Source organism: Eleutherodactylus coqui, chromosome 10 (assembly GCF_035609145.1).
Source record: "Eleutherodactylus coqui strain aEleCoq1 chromosome 10, aEleCoq1.hap1, whole genome shotgun sequence".
Lineage (NCBI taxonomy): Eukaryota > Metazoa > Chordata > Amphibia > Anura > Eleutherodactylidae > Eleutherodactylus > Eleutherodactylus coqui.
This window is the reverse complement of record NC_089846.1, coordinates 81,016,727-81,036,411: the sequence shown is the minus strand read 5'-3', so window position 1 is coordinate 81,036,411 and position 19,685 is coordinate 81,016,727. Positions and strand designations below refer to the sequence as shown.

At 48.0% G+C, this 19,685-nt stretch overlaps 1 protein-coding gene across 2 annotated transcripts in view; it reads right to left on the bottom strand.

Annotated features, from left to right (window-relative positions):
- The window catches only part of DIAPH2 (diaphanous related formin 2), a 1,247,874-nt gene that overhangs the window by 1,108,793 nt on the left and 119,396 nt on the right, over positions 1 to 19,685 (bottom strand). For both annotated transcript variants that reach the window (XM_066581425.1, XM_066581424.1), the window contains one exon: positions 17,123 to 17,143. In XM_066581425.1, the coding sequence (XP_066437522.1) occupies positions 17,123 to 17,143 (21 nt within the window). The remainder of the gene's footprint in view (positions 1 to 17,122; positions 17,144 to 19,685) is intronic.

Below are 19,685 nucleotides of genomic sequence, written 5' to 3'. Positions count from 1 at the left end.
AAGTGCAATTCTGGCATTGTGTTTTTTTTGTGACGACGTTCACCGTTCTGGATAAGTATACGTTATTTTGATAGATTGGCCTTTTATGAACGCGGCAAGACCAAATTTTTTAACAAAAAGAAAAGGGTTTTTGTAATATCCTTTATTTTTTCCCTAAGGCGACTTCAACCTGCAATCGTTTGATAGCTTATACCACATACTGCAATATACTCAGTATTGCAGTATATTGTATTCCTGCCAGCATTCTGTTAAAAAAGGCTTCACACCCGTATTAATAGGAAGAAATACGTAGAGCCTTGGGGGGCCTTCAGAAGGTGCTGCACCACCCAGATGGCACCTTGCAATCTCATTGCATGGGGCTGTTCAGGACCCCCTAAACACTAATAATGGCATTTAAAGGGTTAACAGCCACAAACAGCATGAACGCATCCATATACATCATGTTGCGCTAATGGTTGTAGAACCTAGAATTTTGGGAAATACAGTGTTTCACCTTATCTGTTAGTTACAGAAATACAGATGGGAACTCTATAGCCAAAGGTAATGGTACGCTGTGTGCTGTATTATCTCACTCACCTACATGGATTACGCAGTTCAGTTTGACAAAATTGCTGTTACACCTCTTTCCAGAGACCCTGAATGACATCTCAGGCTGCATTATTACCCAAATGCATTAATTTCCCCTTTAAGTCTATCTATTTTGGTCTTGTGCCAGTCTTTACTGCAGTTCTGGCATTCTATTCATGAACAAGAAGGAAAGGAAAAACAGAGCTATAGGACTATGCTGCATGGTGCGGTCTACAGTGCATGGAATTGTGGTAGGGGGCAGGAACATATGTGGTTAGCATCCATGAGCAGCCCTACAAGGCCTTCGCCTGGGTCTCGGAATGAAGAAGTGACCGTCTTTGCTTCTTGTTTGTAAGGGAAAATGGTTTATTAAAGGAAGCTGCAGTCGGCTCAGCGAGCGACAAGGGCTCAGATTAAACGCACGGGAAGATGCTTAAGCATTAAGAAGCCTTCAGAGCACATTGGAGCGGAATATAATAGGTACAGACCATATGGCCCGGACCAGATGTTTCTTCAGCGGTGAGAGTCACAAGTGTGAAGAGTCGCCCCCTGAAGGGGTTAAACTGCGGTAAGAAGGATAATCACCGACTGGTGGACGAGCTGCTATAACTCTTCATTTGTCAGCGGATAAGATGGACGCTGTTGACTTCGGCGCTGATCAACCCACTTAAAATCTTGCAATTTAGGTAAAATTGCAGAATGTTACTGTATATTAAGCGAGCCACGGACGGGGCGCGATTCACAAACGCAGCGCAATATTCTACAGAGCTACGATCAGCTACTATGGAGATTTGTTTCTGCAAATGACAGGAAAACGCTAATCAACCGGTTATATCTAAAACTAAAGCTGGAGCTCACAGCAGCACAGAGTGTTTCCAGAGGTGCGATGGGGTCAGTGAGGACAGGACTGCAGGAGCAGCGCTCTGCGGCACAAGCCTGACATAGCTACAAGGCTCCGCAGCCATCGCTGGAACCCCAGGCTCCAGCCATTGATGGGAGCCGTTCCATCTCGCAGCTTCAGCTCTTAGGCTGCCTTCACACTGGTGATAAAATTGCGTGATGCGCGAGTGAGTTAGATCGCAGAAATATGAAGCCCATGCTTTTCAATGGTTTCATTCCCATTTGCGATGCTTTCACTCATGCAATTTTGCGAGATTAAAAAATCGCAGCATGCCCTACCTTTCTGCATGTTTCCCTATGGAGCCTCTTTTTTTCGCATCGCATGAACTTGTGATTTTCGTGCGATGCGTTTTTACATTAGAAACTCCCATTGACTTTTGCGTGAAAAATCACAGGCGGCAGCGATGCGCAATTTCTCACAAGAAAAAGCACCGCTGACGCTCAAATATCGTATAAACAAAGCTTTGATTTTACTGCGATTTTCTCATGGGAATGCCGCGATCGCCAGTGTGAAGGCAGCCTTAGGCAATCATTGTGATGCCAGAGCCGAGATCTGAAGTGCGTGATGCCACAAAGCCTTGTAGGCGCAGCTCTGCACTGGATTCCCTTAACGTATACAGATGTAGCAGAGTTTGTCCTGATACATAAGGGGTTACGATAACTTTCGGGGCCGCGGTGAATTCGCCCTTTTAATTGCTTTAACGGTTTTGTTGTGATACGAAGGTTATTGATAGTTTCCAACAACTTATCAAGGACAGTTATCGCACACAAGTTGAAGTTGGCTACCTTGGTACATTTATAACATCTCATACATAGAATGCTGCAATAATCACCCCAGATATACGGACTATTACATCTCATACATATATAGCTGGGCAGTAAACATATAAAGTCTTATACTTATAAGAGCTGTATAATAAACATCCTGCATATACAGTACAGCATATCATACCGTCTTTGATATGCAGTCATGTATACTATTATCTCATACACATAATAGATGCAGTAGACATATACAGTGTAACATATACATATAATAAACATCCCAGATATATAGTCATATACATTATTATACGTCTCATACATAAAATAGATGCAATGGGGAGGACCGGCTACAGAGTATCCAAGAGTCGGACTTGACTGAACGGTTACAATTAGAAACATCTACTGCATAACGTCCCATACACAGAAGAGTTGTATAGTAAACATGCCGGATATACAGTCATATACATTATATCATCTCATACATATAATAGCTGAGCAGTAATATATATATATATATATATATATATATATATATATATATATATATATATATATATATATATATATGTGTGTGTGTGTGTGTGTGCTGTACCCGGGGTGTTTACTGCAGCTATTGTATGTATGAGATGATACAATGTATACAACAGCTGGATAGTAAACATCCCAGATGTACACTCATATACATTATATCATCTCTTACATATATTACATTGTATCACCTTATACATATAGTAGCTGTTGCGCCACCAGAAACACCAGTACTATAACTTCCTAATAATTACTAGTAATGTATATGGGTATCTGGGATGTTTGCTGCAGCTATTATACGTATAAGTGTATATGTGGATGTTTACTGCATATCTGTTATATACATTGTATCATCCCATATAAATAATGGCTGTGGCACACATCCCAGATATACACGCATATACATTGTATGATCTTATATCATCTCATGCATACGATAGATGGGAAGTAATATATATGGGTGTATATCTGGGATGGTTGCTATATAGCTATTATATGAATCATATGAGTGTATATCTGGGATGTGTGCCGCAGCCATTATAGATATGAGATGATACAATGTATACAACAGCTGTGCAGTAAACATCCCGGTATACACTCGTATACAGTATAACACATACACATAATAGCTGTGCAGTAATGGATGTGAGTGTATATATTCAGGATTAGAGATGAGCGAACGTACTCGTCCGAGCTTGATACTCGTTCGAGTATTAGCGTGTTCGAGATGCTCGTTACTCGTAACGAGTACCACGCGACGTTCGAGTTACTTTCACTTTCATCTCTGAGACGTTAGCGCGCTTTTCTGGCCAATAGAAAGACAGGGAAGGCATTACAACTTCCCCCTGCGACATTCAAGCCCTATACCACCCCCCTGCAGTGAGTGGCTGGCGAGATCAGGTGTCACCCGAGTATATAAATCGGCCCCTCCCGCGGCTCGCCACAGATGTATTCTGACAGAGATCAGGGACAGTGCTGCTGGTGCCGGAGCTGCTATAGGGAGAGCGTTAGGAGTTATTTTAGGCTTCAAGAACCCCAACGGTCCTTCTTAGGGCCACATCTAACCGTGTGCAGTAGTGTGGAGGCTGCTTTTTGCAGTGTTGCACTTTTATTTATTTTTTGTATATCGGCCGTGCAGAGCATTGCGTCCTGCAGTAATTTTACATTGTCCAGGGCCAGTAGTGGTGAGGCAGGGACAGAAGACATATTTAGTGTATATAGGCAGTGGGCCTTTCCAAAAACATTTGGGAAAAAAAATCTATTTGGGCTGCCTGTCACCGTCCTCAGTGTACTGGGTCTCTGCTGGGGGTAGTTGTCCTAATTCATACGCAGCCAGCTAAGTGTTACAGCAGGCTTGCGCAAAATTCTTTCCTGCCTCTGTGTTGCCTCTTACATCACCGCTGTATTCCTGTCCACAAGTGTACTGGGTCTCTGCTGGGGGTAGTTGTCCTAATTCATGCGCAGTCAGCTAAGTGTTACAGCAGGCTTGCGCAAAATTCTTTCCTGCCTCTGTGTTGCCGCTTACATCACCGCTGTATTCCTATCCACAAGTGTACTGGGTCTCTGCTGGGGGTTGTTGTCCTAATTCATACGCAGCCAGCTAAGTGTTACAGCAGGCTTGCGCAAAATTCTTTCCTGCCTCTGTGTTGCCTCTTACATCACCGCTGTATTCCTGTCCACAGTGAAACAGTCTGTAGTAATTTTGCATTGTCCAGGGCCAGTAGTGGTGAGGCAGGGACAGAAGACATATTTAGTGTATATAGGCAGTGGGCCTTTCCAAAAACATTTGGGAAAAAAAATCTATTTGGGCTGCCTGTGACCGTCCTCTGTGTACTGGGTCTCTGCTGGGGGTAGTTGTCGTAATTCATACGCAGCCAGCTAAGTGTTACAGCAGGCTTGCGCAAAATTCTTTCCTGCCTCTGCTGTGCGTTCCGTAAGCGAAGTCAGCCTCCAACCACAGGCCAATAAGCGGCACATTTAATTACAGCGTTCTGTTTCTGCACTACTGGTAATACACCATGCTGAGGGGTATGGGTAGGCCTAGATGACGTGGACGCGGGCGAGGACGCAGAGGCCCAATTCAGGGTGTGGGCACAGGCCGAGCTCCTGATCCAGGTGTATCGCAGCCGACTGCTGCGGGATTAGGAGAGAGGCACGTTTCTGGCGTCCCCACATTCATCTCACAATTAATGGGTCCACGCGGTAGACCTTTATTAGAAAATGAGCAGTGTGAGCAGGTCCTGTCGTGGATGGCAGAAAGTGCATCCAGCAATCTATCGACCACCCAGAGTTCTGCGCCGTCCACTGCCGCAACTCTGAATCCTCTGGCTGCTGCTCCTCCTTCCAGCAATGGCCAGCAATGGTTCCTCTCCCACCGGAGGAGTTTGTCGTGACCGATGCCCAACCTTTGGAAAGTTCCCGGGGTCCGGGGGATGAGGCTGGGGACTTCCGGCAACTGTCTCAAGAGCTTTCAGTGGGTGAGGAGGACGATGACGATGAGACACAGTTGTCCATCACTCAGGTAGTAGTAATTGGAGTAAGTCCGAGGGAGGAGCGCACAGAGGATTCGGAGGAAGAGCAGCAGGACGATGAGGTGACTGACCCCACCTGGTTTGCTACGCCTACTGAGGACAGGTCTTCAGAGGGGGAGGCAAGTGCAGCAGCAGGGCAGGTTGGAAGAGGCAGTGCGGTGGCCAGGGGTAGAGGCAGGGCCAGACCGAATAATCCACCAACTGTTTCCCAAAGCGCCCCCTCGCGCCATGCCACCCTGCAGAGGCCGAGGTGCTCAAAGGTCTGGCAGTTTTTCACTGAGAGTGCAGACGACCGACGAACAGTGGTGTGCAACCTTTGTCGCGCCAAGATCAGCCGGGGAGCCACCACCACCAGCCTCACCACCACCAGCATGCACAGACATATGATGGCCAAGCACCCCACAAGGTGGGACGAAGGCCATTCACCGCCTCCGGTTTGCACTGCTGCCTCTCCCCCTGTGCCCCAACCTGCCACTGAGATCCAACCCCCCACTCAGGACACAGGCACTACCGTTTCCTGGCCTGCACCCACACCCTCACCTCCGCTGTCCTCGGCCCCATCCACCAATGTCTGTCAGCGCACCGTCCAGCCGTCGCTAGCGCAAGTGTTGGAGCGCAAGCGCAAGTACGCCGCCACGCACCCGCACGCTCAAGCGTTAAACATGCACATAGCCAAATTTATCAGCCTGGAGATGCTGCCGTATAGGGTTGTGGAAACGGGGGCTCTCAAAGATATGATGGCGGCGGCGGCCGCGCGCTACTCGGTTCCCAGTCGCCACTACTTTTCCCGATGTGCCGTCCCAGCCCTGCACGACCACGTCTCCCGCAACATTGTACGCGCCCTCACCAACGCGGTTACTGCCAAGGTCCACTTAACAACGGACACGTGGACAAGCACAGGCGGGCAGGGCCACTATATCTCCCTGACTGCACATTGGGTGAATTTAGTGGAGGCTGGGACAGAGTCAGAGCCTGGGACCGCTCACGTCCTACCCACCCCCAGAATTGGCGGGCCCCAGCTTGGTGGTGGTATCTGCGGCGGTGTATGCTTCCTCCACTAAACCACCCTCCTCCTCCTTCTACGCAACCTCTGTCTCGCAATCAAGATGTGTCAGCAGCAGCACGTCGCCAGCAGTGGGTGTCGCGCGGCGTGGCAGCACAGCGGTGGGCAAGCGTCAGCATGCCATGCTGAAACTACTCAGCTTAGGAGAGAAGAGGCACACGGCCCACGAACTGCTGCAGGGTCTGACAGAGCAGACCGACCGCTGGCTTGCGCCGCTGAGCCTCCAACCGGGCATGGTCGTGTGTGACAACGGCCGTAACCTGGTGGCGGCTCTGCAGCTCGGCAGCCTCACGCACGTGCCATGCCTGGCCCACGTCTTTAATTTGGTGGTTCAGCGCTTTCTGAAAAGCTACCCACGCTTGTCAGACCTGCTCGGAAAGGTGCACCGGCTCTGCGCACATTTCCGCAAGTCCCACACGGACGCTGCCACCCTGCGCACCCTGCAACATCGGTTTCATCTGCCAGTGCACCGACTGCTGTGTGACGTGCCCACGCGGTGGAACTCTACGCTCCACATGTTGGCCAGGCTCTATGAGCAGCGTAGAGCTATAGTGGAATACCAACTCCAACATGGGCAGCGCAGTGGGAGTCAGCCCCCTCAATTCTTTACAGAAGAGTGGGCCTGGTTGGCAGACATCTGCCAGGTCCTTGGAAACGTTGAGGAGTCTACCCAGATGGTGAGCGGCGATGCTGCAATCATTAGCGTCACCATTCCTCTGCTATGCCTCTTGAGAAGTTCCCTGCAAAGCATAAAGGCAGACGCTTTGCGCTCGGAAACAGAGGCGGGGGAAGACAGTATGTCGCTGGATAGTCAGAGCACCCTCCTGTCTATATCTCAGCGCGTTGAGGAGGAGGAGGAGCATGAGGAGGATGAGGAGGAGGGGGAAGAGACAGCTTGGTCCAATGCTGAGGGTACCCATGCTGCTTGCCTGTCATCCTTTCAGCGTGTATGGCCTGAGGAGGAGGATCCTGAAAGTGATCTTCCTAGTCCGGACAGCCATGTGTTGCGTACAGGTACCCTGGCACACATGGCTGACTTCATGTTAGGATGCCTTTCTCGTGACCCTCGCGTTACACGCATTCTGGCCACTACGGATTACTGGGTGTACACACTGCTCGACCCACGGTATAAGGAGTACCTTTCCACTCTCATACCCGAAGAGGAAAGGGGTTGGAGAGTGATGCTATACCACAAGACCATGGCGGACAAGCTGATGGTAAAATTTCCATCCGACAGCGCTAGTGGCCGAAGGCGCATTTCCGAGGGCCAGGTAGCAGGGGAGGCGCAGAGATCAGGCAGCATGTACAGCACAGGCAGGGGAACACTCTCTAAGGCCTTTGACAGCTTTCTGGCTCCCCAGCAAGATTGTGTCACCGCTCCCCAGTCAAGGCTGAGTCGGCGGGAGCACTGTAAAAGGATGGTGAGGGAGTACGTAGCCGATCGCACGACCATCCTCCGTGACGCCTCTGCCCCCTACAACTACTGGGTGTCGAAGCTGGACACGTGGCCTGAACTCGCGCTGTATGCCCTGGAGGTGCTTGCTTGTCCTGCGGCTAGCGTCTTGTCAGAGAGGGTGTTTAGTGCGGCTGGGGGAATCATCACGGATAAGCGTACCCACCTGTCAACCGACAGTGCCGACAGGCTTACACTCATCAAGATGAACAAAGCCTGGATTTCACCAGACTTCTCTTCTCCACCAGCGGACAGCAGCGATACCTAAACAATACGTAGGCTGCACCCGCGGATGGAAGCATTGTTCTCTATCACCATCAAAAACGTGGACCTTTTAGCTTCATCAATCTGTGTATAATATGCATCCTCCTCCTCCTGCTCCTCCTCCTGAAACCTCACATAATCACGCCGAACGAGCAATTTTTCTTAGGCCCACAAGGCTCAGTCATATGACTTTTGTAAACAATGTTTATACGTTTCAATGCTCATTAAAGCGTTGAAACTTGCACCTGAACCAATTTTTATTTTAACTGGGCTGCCTCCAGGCCTAGTTACCAATTAAGCCACATTAACCAAAGCGATTAATGGGTTTCACCTGCCCTCTTGGTTGGGCATGGGCAATTTTTCTGAGGTACATTAGTACTGCTGGTACACCAATTTTTTGGGGCCCTCGCCTACAGTGTAATCCAATTAATTTTTTGCCCACCTGCATTAAAGCTGACGTTACATCAGCTGTGCTGGGCACTGCAATGGGATATATTTATGTACCGCCGGTGGGTTCCAGGGAGCCACCCATGCTGTGGGTCCACAGGGAGTTGTAACTGCATGTGTCCACTTCTAAAGAACCCCAGTCTGACTGGGGCATGCAGTGTGGGCCGAAGCCCACTTGCATTAAACATGATATTACCTCAGCTGTGATGGGCAATGCAATGGGATATATTTATGTACCGCCGGTGGCTTCCTGGCACCCACCCATGCTGTGGGTCCACAGGGACTTCACAATAGGGAGTTGTACCTGCCTGTGTCTATGAATTAAAAACCCCAGTCAGGTTGGGGCATGCAGTGTGGGCCGAAGCCCACCTGCATTTAATCTGACGTTAGCTCTGCTGTCCAGGGCACTGCAATGGGATACATTTATGTACAGCCGGTGGGTTCCAGGGACCCACCCATGCTGTGGGTGCACACGGAATTCCCATTGCGGAGTTGTACCTGCCTGTGACTATTTATAAAAAAACGCGGTCTGACTGGGGCATGCAGACACCTTGACAGAATGAATAGTGTGTGGCACATAGGTTCCCCATTGCTATGCCCACGTGTGCAGCTCCTGATGGCGGTGGCACAGGATTATATTTCTCATTGCTTCTGTACAGCATTGTGGGCTATCGCCCCACCCCTTTTAAAGAGGGTCGCTGCCTAGCCATGCCAACCCTCTGCAGTGTGTGCCTGTGGTTCCTCCTCATGGCAGACGCACATATAAATAGACATGAGGGTGGTGTGGCATGAGTGCAGCTGAAGGCTGCGCAGGGACAGTTTGGTGTGCACTGTGGACACTGGGTCGTGCGGGGGGGGGGGGGGGGGTTGGGCAGCATATAACCCAGGAGAAGTGGCAGCGGAGTGTCATGCAGGCAGTGATTGTGCTTTGTTGGAGGTAGTGTGGTGCTTAGCTAAGGTATGCATTGCTAATGAGGGCTTTTCAGAAGTAAAAGTTGTTGGGAAGGGGGGGTCTCACTCTTGCCACTATTGTGGCTTAATAGTGGGACCTGGGAACTTGAGATGCAGCCCAACATGTAGCCCCTCGCCTGCCCTATCCGTTGCTGTATCGTTCCCATCACTTTCTTGAATTGCCCAGATTTTCACAAATGGAAACCTTAGCGAGCATCGGCGATATACAAAAATGCTCGGGTCGCCCATTGACTTCAATGGGGTTCGTTACTCGAAACGAACCCTTGAGCATCGCGATAATTTCGTCCCGAGTAACGAGCACCCGAGCATTTTGGTGCTTGCTCATCTCTATTCAGGATGTTTGATGTGCACCTACTGTATACATTATAACACGTCATACATACAATACTTGCAGTAATCATCGTATATAGCAGTTACTATTATGGGGTATTGTAGTCATTATTACGGGGGCACTGTGGCTGTTACTGTTATGGGGGTATTGTAGCCATTATTATGGGGGCACTGTGGCTGTTACTGTTATGGGGGCATTGTAGTCATTATTATGGGGGCACTGTGGCTGTTACTGTTATGGGGGCATTGTAGTCATTATTATGGGGGCATTATAACTGTTACTGTTATGGGGGCATTGTAGTCATTATTATGGGGGCATTATAACTGTTACTGTTATGGGGACATTGTAGACATTATTTTGGGGTCACTGTGGCTGTTACTGTTATGGTCCGACATTTGTCACCATGACAATGTAATGAGAGGGACCTTTATTAAAGCTATATGCCATGCACTAACAGTAGGCAGTAGTAATGACAGTGACATCCCTGCAGCGAGGAGCCGTCGCTGTATACAGCACTCATCGAGCTCTGCTGCAACCTTGAAAGGTGCAATTAATTCAACCCATTCATGAAAAGAAAAAGGGCATAATGGATGTGATGCGAGATCTGATGACATCACCAATGATACTGTTATGGAACCTTCGATATCTGGACCTGAGATCTGCCGGCTAAGCAGGGAATCTGCATGTGTATAGAGTCTCATCAGACGCGGTCAGCTATTTCATCACATTACAGCCTTTTCCCCATTAAAGGAGCGTGCAGCGATGCAGGACCGGGGTCTATATTATCGATCTTGTAGTGATTTGACTAACGAACGCCACAGTCCCACCAGTTAATAGAAGAGATTTAGTATTCACACAACGCCACGGACAAATCTATAAATATGTAAATGATATCAAAGTATGAAAATAATATATCAAACAAAAGCGACCTATCGAGAGCGAAATGCGAATCGCAGCCATAGGACAGTGTTTGTCTCCCCCCGCTGGTGGTCAGTGGTATTGCTGAATGTGCAGCAGGCAGCATCGCAAACACTGATGCACTGAGCTTATTGTATGGACCAACCTGATTCAAGGGCGTCATTACAGATGGAGTAATGAAGGCTAAAGATCCAAATCCAATTAACGTACTCCAAGACCATCCATACTATTAATGCAGCTACAAAAGGGCCCCTGTGTGTGGGGGGCCCCAGCTGGCAGTGAATTACTGGTCATAGAAAACCCCCAAACAGCCCAAAGTCCACAGTATATTGAGATTCTGCCCTCCCCCTCAGACTGACACTCAGTTTGGGGGGGCTGTGCAAACAGTGTGCACACTGAGACGTGGCTGGAAGCTTCTGGGCCCCAATAATAAATCTGTAGCAGGGCCCCCTAATAGCCAAAAGTCCAATTAATACTCAGTATATGGGGATTCTGCCCTCCTCCCCAGACTGACACTCAATTTGGGGGTCCCCTAACTATCACATGTAATAAAGTACTGGTCTTCTGATATACAGTAGGACAGAGACCCCCTATGTGGTATACATGGGTCTCTGCCCTATTGACATGGGCACTAGGGAAAGCCCCGAGCTGCTCTGTGGGTATTTGCACCTTCGGAGAGTATCACTGTAGGCTATAAGAGGGCCACTGACATAGGAGGCTGCATCAAGCTGAAAAGGACATTTACTGTGGGAGGGTCTTTGTCTGGAGGGGTGTGTCAGTCTGCCAGTCAGCATTATTATGACCCCTCTCTGCTACACTGATTGGCATGCCTCTCCATACAAAGTTCCTCCTAAATGTCCTTTTCAGTTGGATGCTATGCTTTAAGCAAACTGTACCAATATGCCGCATAGGAGGATCCCTACATGAGGCCCCTCTAATAGCCAGAGTGGAGAGCCCGCATGCACACGAGCGAGTCGGATTCTGCATGTGAAATCCCGCAGTGGAATCTGTCCCTCTTGCTTTTCCCACAGACGGACTGCGAGTCGGAGAACTTCCATTGACTTCAATGGAAGCCGTCCATGCGGACTCTGCAGGAAAATGGAGCATGCTGTTATTTTTCATCTGCAAGCGGAAGCCGCAATTGGTTTCCGCTCGTGTGCATGAAAAATCACTTTTCCACAGCATGCTATGGAGGGCATTGCTGTGGAACCCGCAGGCAGAAACCCGCTTTGGATTCTGCACCAACAATCCGCCCGTGACCATGCACCCTTAGTAATTAGTTTGGGGAGTCACTCAGTGATGTCATCTCCTTTGTGCTCTGAGGACAGCTGTTCATATGGTGGGGTGCATCATAAAGAGGAGAGACCCTCATTGTAACCCCCCATGCGGCCCCCTGGTTGTCCTCCTATTTGTGCAGAGAGATAGCTGCAGCTTATTGGATGACACTTCATGTAAAGAGCTCCGCAGTGATTATCCAGCACCAACCTATTCTGCGGAGCCGTACAACGGGGAAATGTCTTCTAGTTAAGGCTTGATGATAGGCTGCTGGGGAATGACATCTCGTATCGATCCCGCAGTCTGCCGGCACCGCTCAATGTCACATCCTTAATTTACTGTACATGGATTCCAGTGCTTAATCATGCATACCGCTCCGCTCAGCGCTTTCTTGGTATTTACATGGGGAATATAGGAAAAACGTGTTTCTTCATTTTAATAGCAGAAATCCAGAATAGAAAAGGCCAAAATGTTATATCCATAATTACATCTGAGGGCAAAATCTGTTCTTGAAGGTATGATGGGGAATAAATCATCAGCATCATCACTGCTCATCATTAGCATCGCACAGTCAATTGGGAAGATGTGGCTTAGCTGCAGCAGCTTTATATTTCCTCTAGAGGGAGCAAGAACCTATGCTCTTTGTAAGAGAGAGTGAGAGTGTGATGGGAGCCTTAAAGAGACTCTGTCACATCTCTTTGCACCCCTATCACACTGCCTGTCACCCTGATTACAGTGATGTGTCTGCTGTGGGGATCTGTGCAGGAGGTTTAGGGAAATGTGCCTTTTATCAGTGGCAGCGCAGGCATAGAGGACTACTTATAGGAGTCCTGGATATTTATGAGTTGCGAACTAGTCCCGCCCTCCAGCCACTGATTGACAGCTGTCTGTCTATTACTGAACACAGTGAGAGTGGTCAATCATTGGCTGGAGGGCAGAGTGGGTGTGGCTAGCTGCAGCTCATGAACATGTAGGACTTCTTTTATGTCTGCCTGCTACTAATAAAATGCAAGTTTCTCCAAAACTCCTGCACAGATCCTCACAGCAGACATTTTAGTGTATTCAGTGTGACCGGCACTACCCAATGTGCTCTCCATGATGGCTAAAAAAGATGGGGATGTCTTTAAGATACTAAGATGATTTTAACCCCTTAAAGGGGTTGTCCCGCGCCGAAACGGGTTTTTTTTTTTTAAACCCCCCCCCCCCCCCCCGTTCGGCGCGAGACAACCCCGATGCAGGGGTTAAAAAAACCACCCGCACAGCGCTTACCTGAATCCCGGCGGTCCGGCGTCTTCATACTCACCTGCTGAAGATGGCCGCCGGGATCCTCTGTCTTCATGGACCGCAGGGCTTCTGTGCGGTCCATTGCCGATTCCAGCCTCCTGATTGGCTGGAATCGGCACGTGACGGGGCGGAGCTACACGGAGCTACACGGAGCCCCATTCAGAAAAGAAGAAGACCCGGACTGCGCAAGCGCGGCTAATTTGGCCATCGGAGGGCGAAAATTAGTCGGCACCATGGAGACGAGGACGCCAGCAACGGAGCAGGTAAGTATAAAACTTTTTATAACTTCTGTATGGCTCATAATTAATGCACAATGTACATTACAAAGTGCATTATTATGGCCATGCAGAAGTGTATAGACCCACTTGCTGCCTCGGGACAACCCCTTTAACTGCTCCTCCACCTCAAGGCCGTATTACAGCATTGGCAGAAGGGACACTCTAAGGCCACTCTCACACATCACATCGATAAAATCACAATTTTGATCGGCATTTTCGAAACGCTGTAACATGTATTCAACAGCAGTTGCGTGTTAACAGCGATCACTCAGTCGTTCACATTCATTGGTGCAGTGAATGTCTGAACGATTTGTGAACACAATTCCGAATGAAATTACAAAGGATTTATCACTGCAAGGAGCCTCAGACACCACTTGCTGCTCTGACTGGTCGGCACCGCTCATCGGGGCAGCACTGGCCAATCAAAAGCAGCTGTAGTGTCTGAAGCTGATGATGTAAAGCAATCCACAGTGTACATGGAGATAAGAGGAACATAGTATGAAAGGCTGAAAATAGCCCCATGTCCATCCAGTTCAGCTTGTTACCCCCAATGCTGATCCAGAGGAAGGCAAAACCCCCATGAGGCAGAAGCCAATAATCCCCATTTTAGGCTGCATTCAGACTTTTCATGGTTTTCACGCCGAGCCGATATACGTCGTCCTCATCTGCAGGGGGGGAGGATGGAAGAGCCAGGAGCAGGAACTGAGCTCCCGCCCCTTCTCTGCCTCCTCTCCGCCCCTCTGCACTATTTGCAATGAAAGGAGGCGGGGCGAATTAGCCCCTTCCCCATCCTGCCTCTCCCCATTGCAAATAGTGCAGAGGGGCGGAGAGGAGGCATAGAGGGGGCGGGAGCTCAGTTTCTGCTCCTGGCTCTTCCATCCCCCCCCCCTCCCTGCAGATGAGGACGACGTATATCGGCTCGGCGTGAAAACCTAGCCGATATACGTTCGTCTGAATGCAGCCCGCGGGAAAGAAATTCCTTCCTGACTCCAATCTAGCAATCAGACTAATCCGCTGATCACCGACCTGTATGAGTCCTCAGGAGAGAGTTCCACAGTCTCACTGCTCTTACAGTAAAGAACCTCCTTCTATGTTGGTGTAGAAACCTTTGCTCTTCTAGACATAGAGAGCGCCCCTTTGTTACAGTCCTGAGTATAATAGATCATGGGAGAGATCTCTGCACTGACCCCTGATATATCTATATATAGTTATTAGAGCGCCCCATTGTTACAGTCCTGGGTATAATAGATGATTGAAGAGATCCCTGTGCTGACCCCTGATATATCTATACATAGTTATTAGAGCGCCCCCTTGTTACAGTCCTGGGTATAATAGATGATGGAAGAGATCTCTGTATTGACCCCTGATATATCTATACATAGTTATTAGAGCACCTCCTTGTTACAGTCCTGGGTATAATAGATGATGGGAGAGATGTCTGTATTGTCCTCTGATATAGCTATACACTGCTATTAGAGCAACCCCTTGTTACAGTCCTGGGTATAAATAGATGATGGGAGAGATCTCTGTATTGTCCTCTGATATATCTATACATAGTTATTAGAGCGCCTCCTTGTTACATTCCTGGGTATAATAGATGATGGAAGAGATCTCTGTATTTTCCTCTGGTATAGCTATACATAGTTATTAGAGCGCCTCCTTGTTACAGTCCTGGGTATAAATAGATGATGGGAGAGATCTCAGTATTGACCCCTGATATATCTTTACATAGTTAGTAGAGCGCCCCCTTGTTACAGTCCTGGATATAATGGATGATGGGAGAGATCTCTGTACTGACCCCTGATATATTGTACATAGTTATTAGGGCACCCCTTGTTACAATCCTGGGTATAAATGCATGATGGGAGAGATCTCTGTACTGACCCATGATATATTATACATGGTTATTAGGGCACCCCCTTGTTACAGTCCTGGGTATAAATACATGATGGGAGAAATCTCTGTACTGACCCCTGATATATCTATACATAGTTATTAGAGCGCCCCCTTGTTACAGTCCTGGGTATAAAAGATGATGGGAGAGATCTCTGTATTGTCCTCTGATATAGCTATACATAGTTATTAGAGCGCCTCCTTGTTACAGTCCTGGGTATAATAGATGATGGAAGAGATCTCTGTATTGTCTATACATAGTTATTAGAGCACCCCCTTGTTACAGTCCTGTGTATAAATAGATGATGGGAGAGATCTCTGTATTGTCCCCTGATATATTATATATAGGTATTAGAGCGCCCACTTGTTACAGTTCTGGGTACAATAGATGATGGGAGAGATCTCTGTATTGATCCCTGATATATTATATATAGGTATTAGAGCACCCACTTGTTACAGTTCTGGGTATAATAGATGATGGGAGAGATCTCTGTATTGTCCTCTGATATAGCTATACATAGTTATTAGAGCACCCCCTTGTTACAGTCCTGTGTATAAATAGATGATGGAAGAGATCTCTGTGTTGTCCTCTGATATAGCTATACATAGTTATTAGAGCGCCTCCTTGTTACAGTCCTGGGTTTAATAGATGATGGAAGAGATCTCTGTATTGTCTATACATAGTTATTAGAGCGCCACTTGTTACAGTCCTGGGTATAATAGATGATGGGAGAAATCTCTGTATTGACCCCTGATATATTATACATAGGTATTAGAGCGCCCACTTGTTACAGTTCTGGGTACAATAGATGATGGGAGAGATGTCTGTATTGACCCCTGATATATTATACATAGGTATTAGAGCGCCCACTTGATACAGTCCTGGGTATAATAGATGATGGGAGAGATCTCTGTACTGACCCCTGATATATTTATACATAGTTGTTACAGCGCCCCCTTGTTACAGTCTTTTATACCTTGTTTGGCTTCTTTTATACCTTCTGGTATTTTCCCAGATGAAGCAGCGTTGCACGCAGCGCCATTATATCTGGCATTTCAATGCAAATCTGTGACAGAGTCTCTGAACTGAACCTCCGCTGCGAATACGAACACGCCCTTAAAGACACATATCCCCTCTCTGAACCCTCGTTCTCAGGCTCGGTGGGGGTCTGAGCGTGGGGTCCATTGATAGGTGATAACTTCATTTCACCAGGATACTCCTTTAAGCATTTATCAGGAGGTTCTAGAGGTTTTCATTAGACAACGATTGAGCTTTATTGACATAAAAATTGGAAAACATTTTCAGAGCGAATTCTATTTTTAAGGGGTTCTCTGCGTTAGACAATTCCTACTTTTCAGAAAGGTCATTTGACAAAAAACTTTTAAAAAACAGTGTCTCTATGTTGTGACTCCAACAGCCTACTATACATGGAGATATCCACCATTAAGTGTTTAATTTCCCTGCAGCTCCCCCAACAGGGGAATTGAAGTATTGCACAGTGTCCAATGGGATGTCTGTGTGATGCAGGACAGATCAGCTCTTTACAACCAAGTAACGAGGATCCTGATCAGAGGACCTCCCCATGATGCCTTCTGAAGACCAACATTAACAACATGACTCAATGAGAATAGAAGGGATGGGTCGTTACTCACCGCGGCTTTACTCCCCGTTATCTGCATGCAGGGTCAGCGGAGAGGGATTAGAAGGTGGAGAGAAGAAACACATCACAGTTAGTAGCACATTCTGGCAGGTAGGTGCACAGTACAATACGGCTGCGCTCACACCCTACCATTTCTGCGTCCAATTCTGTCAATTCCGGCCGCTGGTTTCTGCTGGAGGACAATGGCGGCCGTAGTTATCTAAATCAGACGGACTAAAGTTCATGTGTCCAACAGTCTGCAGGTCAGGCGGCGAGGAATATTATACTGCAGTCATTAGATGACGTCTAATTGAAAAAATGGTGCATGGCTCTTCACAATAATAACAGGACGCAGAAGCGCAGTGTGTGAACGCAGCCGCAGCTCTTCGTTAATTCTCGCGGTTACTTCACTACACATGAAATTGTCAACAAGAAAGAAGATACATTTTACTGCAATCCCATGCGGTATAACACCGCTGGAAACAAGCAATGAAGATGGAGGTGAGCATGCATGACACATACAGTAAGGACTCCACACGGGCAATCCATTCACAGCAAAACCAACAAGCAAATGGTCAGTGGCTGATAACAGCAGACAGCAGCAGCCTGTCGGGTTGGGGAAGTTATTATTGTCCTAATATGTTGGATATGGAATATTGTTATTAAGTAACATCATCATTAGGAGGTAGATGTAGGTACCTGGAGTTACTGCCCATCACCCCACTCCCATGGCATACTGTATGCCACCCTAAGCAATTAAACCTGCACTTAGCCCCACCTCTTTCTGACAGCTCCCCCCCCCCCCAATAATCATCCTATTTTATAGGATTCCACAGTAGACACATATAGAACAGAATTAAAGCATTACTGTACATGGTGGCCATAGATGTAGCAGAGCCAAGTTTGTCATGGAGGTGTTTTTTTCATGCACATCATCATAACTCGTTGTATACAAATGATTTACCTGCAGTCCTATGAAAAACCGCAGATTATGCAATCTGGTGTGAGAACTGACACTTGGCTGCATCTGTAGGATGAGTTTGCAGCTAGGTTTGCTATACACGGACGTACCAAAAGTCATGGGACAGGAACTAATATCATGTAGGACCCCTCTAGTCTACCGAAGTGCAGCAACTCTGCATGGCACTAATTCCAAAAATGGATGGAAAACATCTAGAAGGATGTGAGCCATCTGGATGCCCCCAACACCTCCAGGGGATTTGTAGGTGCAGGATCTCAGGTGTGAATGGACCTCTCCACCACATCCCATAAATGCTGGATTGGGCCCATGTTGGGTGAACAGGTCGGCCGTGCCATTCATAGAACTCTCCAGAAAGCTCCTCCAACCTATTCTGCACAATTTGGGCCCGATTGCATGGAGCATTATCCTGCTGGAGTATCCATCATTGTGGGGTCTATGAAGTCCATGAAGGGCACCCAGCAGTGAAACGCAGCAGGAACCAGTCAATGATGTGTTTAGGTGGACCAGTGGACCCAACCCATGCCACTAGAACCCCACACCGGTATGGAGCCACCACCAGCCTGTTGAGTACCTTGTTGACAACCGGGATCCATGGCTTCATGGAGTCTGCAGCACACATGACTCTACCATCAGCCCGAAACAATTGGTACAGTGACTCATCGGACCATGACACATCTTGCCAGTCTTCTAGGGTCCAGTTAGCAGCCCCACAATCCCAGGCGAGGCGTTGTGCCCGATGTCGTGGAGGTACTAGAGGCCTCTGGTGGCTCTTCTGCTTCAACATCCTATGGAAGCCACAGAACGCTGCGCTGACCTGCAGGTCATACGTGTGGGGCCTCCGGCACTAAAAGATGGGACGTCTCATCCATCTGGCACCCATTATTACGCCTCGTCCTACTCTGATCATTCACGTCGCTTTACCATGAGCACGCTGACCAGTGTCAGCCCCACTCACCAAATAACACCCCACACCTTATACAGGTGGAAAAGTCCCAAGACGCCCCCCGAGGGAACACTGCTTCATCCTCAACTTACATATCGCTGTCCAGGACTTTTGGCGTGTCAGTGTAGGAATCCATTGCATCATCCTGAGTTATCATGATGAGTAAGATGACGGGGTGAGCTCTGCTACATCTTCATATCGTAGAAGGTATCTGGTATACGGTGTGCAGAGCTCATGCCATGCCCATGCTTCCAGCCCGGCCACACGTCAACCCAATGTATGTGCAATCCCAATGCAGCATCAGCTCACACATGACATAGCAGAGCCGGCAGAGCGCACTAGCAAAAAGAGGAGACTCCAGGTCAATCTATGTCTCTGTGGCCATAACCTGATGAAGTTACATTACTATTCACACTCTGCTTTATCTTCATCCGGCATGGAGGCTTCATTTCACTGAATTACTAATCTTTTGCCTGTAGGTGACTGAACGAGAGAAGAGGGGAGAAGTACAAACCAGAGGGGTCGGCACTTTACGGGCTGCCAGCGAGAAACCGGCAAATAAATAAATAAATAAATAGATAAAGAATTAATTGCGACGCCTTAATAAAACCTTCAGCGGCACCAAACCCTGAGGAGGAGGAGGACGGTCGC